Here is a 4,061-nt window from a genome sequence, read left to right on the forward strand (position 1 = left end):
TGAAAGAACCAACTTTTGGTTAATCAATTCTCCCATTTTTTTCATTGTTTTCTATTTTCTATATCTGCTTTGTATCTTCTTTAGAATTAATTTAATATTTTCATAGTTCTAATCTATATTTTTAATTACATTTGTTTTGATTTCAGGATTTATGATGTATGTCTTTATCAGTGTAACTTTAAGTGATATCACTTCACTCACAGTATATGAGTCTCAAATTACTACAACTTCATTTATCCCCTTCTTTGCTATTGTTTTCTTTTATGCATACTTAAACTTCATACTATATTGTTATTTCTGTTTGAACAGCCATCTGTTTTTTCCTACTTGAAAGCAGTATTTGCTGTAATATTCCAGTGTTTTTTCCCAGCATATATCCAGTTAATATATTAAATAAAAAGGTAAGTTATAAGAAGTATTGTTGCAATCATAGTACACTTTTTGTATCAGCATAAAACATACGTAAATTTGCCTTTGTAAGTTTCTCCTGATAAATAATACATATACACATTGCCTCAAAATGTATATAGCTGTTTATCTTAAAGTATTTATATGTAGTGGTTCACTTAGGACCATTTATGTTAAAATCTACTGACTACAATGCACTTTTAATCTATAAATGAGCTACTCTATATATAGATATAGACATGATATAAAAAAGGGAAATAGTGTCCCTGTCCCTATAGGATTCACAGACTAATTCAGTGAAATAGTAATTACTGAGATCATGTAAATTGTCTGACAAGTTTCAATTTGGCTAATATTTTTCAGGAAAATATCTAAGCTATGAGAATACTAAATGTCTATTGTAAGAATTCAGGAAATATTTCCATTAAACATTCAGTGAAGATGTAATCTCTCTAATACGTAGAAAGGGGGACTTGTAGGCTATTAAAAACAAGAGTAACAATGCCAAAAAGTCCCTTAATTCCAGCAAATTAATTACAGCTCTTAATCAAGTGTGTGTAACACAAGAACCAAATCTGGGTCCATAAGTGTTAGAGTATATCTGATAAAAAGATTCCATGTGTAGAATCTGAATAGCCTATATTTTTGGAAAGAATGGGGCAGGATGTTATAGCAATGGAGGGGGTCAGCCTTCAAGATGGCTGGCCCGACTGTGTCAATGTTAAAAAACCAAATATTTCTAGAGTGCTCTTCTAACGTATTTTCTTTATTTCAGATCACAAGTCTAGGGTTTTCATGGGTCATGTAGCAGGTGGTGTATAAACAAAATAAGAGTCTATAATAGTGTTATTACATTAAGAGGCAGAGCTGCTGTATTCTTTCATTATGTAAAATGTTTACATCTTGGGACTTGATGGTTGGTATTATTATGGTATACCCGAGATATATCTTGCTCCAATTAGTATTACCATGCTACTCACTATAAAAAATCCCAAAGGCAAACTAGAGAAGATAGAAGAATCACTACTTTCAGGAGACTGACTGGTAACCCAACCCATTGACATCATTACAGCTTTCTTCCATGTAGCATAACGAATTTCACTTTCTGTGGCCTGGATCTGTGGTTCAAATCGTTCCATCCTGAGAACTGAAAAAGCCTGGGGTTCAAGACTCCAAACATTTACTCCTTCTGCAGCTCCTGCTGCCATGGCAGCTCCTAGTGCAGTTGTTTCAGGCATAAAGGACTTTATTACTGGAATATGCAAAATATCTGCTTGTAGTTGCATAAGAACGTTGTTTTTGGTCATTCCTCCATCTACCTGCAGATGACGAAGTGGAACTCCACAGTCATGGTTCATGGCTTCCAAAATCTCTCGAGTTTGGAAACAAACAGCTTCTAATGCAGCAAAAGCAATGTGACATTTATTGGTAAACTGAGTGAGACCACAGAGTATCCCTCTTGCACTGGGCTCCCAATAAGGTGCATATAACCCCGAAAAGGCTGGGACAAAGTAACAGCCGTAAGAAGTTCCTACTTCTTTAGCAAGTTTTTCAATGTCTCTTGAGGTCTCTATAATTCCAAGATTGTCTCTTAGCCAACGAATAACAGCACCTGCTATAGCAACAGAACCTTCCAGCGCATAATATACTGGTTTCTCTCTGCCTAGTTTGTAAGCTACTGTGGTCAGAAGGCCATGTTCAGAAAACACACATTTACGACCTGTATTACATAGTAAGAAGCAACCTGTTCCATAGGTGTTTTTGGCTTGTCCTTCTTGGAGGCACATTTGTCCTACCAGTGCAGCACATTGGTCCCCCAAACACCCAGATATTGGCACACCTTCCAGGGCTCCAGCTTGAATTATGCCATAGATCTCAGATGAACTAAAGACATTTGGAAGAATGCCCATTGGAATTTCAAAAAAGTCACAGAGCTCTTTATCCCATTCCAAAGAATGGATATTAAAAAGCATTGTCCTACTTGCATTTGTTACATCTGTGCAATGCACACCTCCATTAACTCCTCCTGTTAAACTCCAGATAAGCCATGAATCAATGGTACCAAAAAGGGCTCTACCTTCTTCAACAGCCTTTTGGACGTTTCTCACATTGTCAAGCAGCCAACGAAGTTTTACTGCACTGAAGTAAGTGCTAAGTGGGAGGCCTGTCTTAGACTTGACGAAGTTGTTATTTCCTGGAATTTTTTTACTAAGATCCTCAACGGTAGCCTGGGTTCTTAGATCAAGCCACACCACAGCATTGTAGAGAGGCTCTCCAGTTAACTTGTCCCAGATTACAGTGGTTTCTCTCTGATTGCTGACACCAACAGCTTTTATGTTGGATATATCAATATCCAGTTCGTCAAGTTTCTCACACGTTCTCGCTATACACTCATAGACAGACTGAAGAATTTCCTTAGGGTCTTGTTCCACCCAGCCTTCTTTTGGGAACTCTTGTGTTAATTCCACTCTGTGATGACTAAGTAGTTCCGCTGTTTTTGAACTGAAAACCAGAAAGCGAGTGGAGTTGGTGCCCTGGACCACGGCTCCCACCAACGGCCCCACAACTGCTTTCTTGGGGGCTGCCATGACAGCAGTGGGTCGGCTCAGCAGCTCTGGGATGGTTTCCCAGGCGACGGTGGTGCTGGGGGCGGGGAGCGCAGCCAGTCAGGAGCACAGGGCGCAGGCTCAAGGCAACCTTTGCCGTTTAACTGGCGCTGCGCCTTCTTACCCCACCCCTCCGGCCCAGGCCCTGCCCCCAGCCCCTCAGTTGTTTTAAGATTTAAGTTAAAAAAATCATATATTTATCGATGTAATCACAGTTACCCGTGTTCATTCTTTTGTGTGGCTCTATGTCTCTATGTTATCATTTTCCTTCTTAACAGCATAGGTCTACTGGCGATAAATTCTTCCAAATTTGAACATCTGAAATATATTTCATATTAATATATAAAGATATTTTCTCTGAGTATAGAATTCTATTTGACGTATTTTTTGTTTTTAAGTTTCTGGACCTCGGAGCTGTTGCTCTACCATCTTCTCTCTTGCTCTACCATCTTCTCTCTTGCTGTTTCAGATGGGAACTTTGCTGTTATTTTTAACATGCCTGTTTTTCTGTCTTTAGAGTTTTTCTCTTTATCAGTGGTTTTGCTCATTTTGATCATGAAGTGCCTTGGAGTAGTTTTCTTTGCTTGGGGTTTACTGAGCTACTTGAATCTGTAGGTTTATAGGTTTCATCAATTTGGAAAGCTTTAGACCCATTATTTCTTCAAATGTGTTCTCTTCTGTCCCTTAGGGACTCCAGTGATGCCCTGCTCATTACAATTACCTTTTTCTTTTTGTGCTTGATTTCAGATAGTTTCTGTTGCTGTCTTTTCAAGTTCACTAATCTTTTCTTCTCCAATGTCTTCTCTGCTATTAATTCATCCGATGTACTTCTCACCTCACATTTTGTAGTGTTCATCCCTAAGAAGCTCAATTTGGGTTTTTAAACATCTACTTAGCTTTCTGAACACATGGAATATAGTTGGAATCACTTTTAATTTCATTTTCTGCAATTCTAACATCTGTGTCCTTTCTGGTTCAATTTTGATTGATTGTTTATCTCCTTATTACGGCTTGTATTTCCTGGTTTCTTTTTTTTTTTTTTTTTTT

At 38.0% G+C, this 4,061-nt stretch overlaps 1 protein-coding gene across 1 annotated transcript; it reads right to left on the reverse strand.

Annotated features, from left to right (window-relative positions):
* Positions 1-1,151: 1,151 nt before the first annotated feature.
* On the reverse strand, positions 1,152-3,018 carry GK2 (glycerol kinase 2). Its single transcript, XM_017519375.2, has one exon. The coding sequence runs from the start codon at positions 2,994-2,996 to the stop codon at positions 1,335-1,337; it is 1,662 nt and encodes a 553-aa protein (XP_017374864.1). The 5' UTR covers positions 2,997-3,018; the 3' UTR covers positions 1,152-1,334.
* Positions 3,019-4,061: the final 1,043 nt, after the last annotated feature.

Source organism: Cebus imitator, unplaced genomic scaffold, assembly GCF_001604975.1.
Source record: "Cebus imitator isolate Cc_AM_T3 unplaced genomic scaffold, Cebus_imitator-1.0 Scaffold740, whole genome shotgun sequence".
NCBI lineage: Eukaryota > Metazoa > Chordata > Mammalia > Primates > Cebidae > Cebus > Cebus imitator.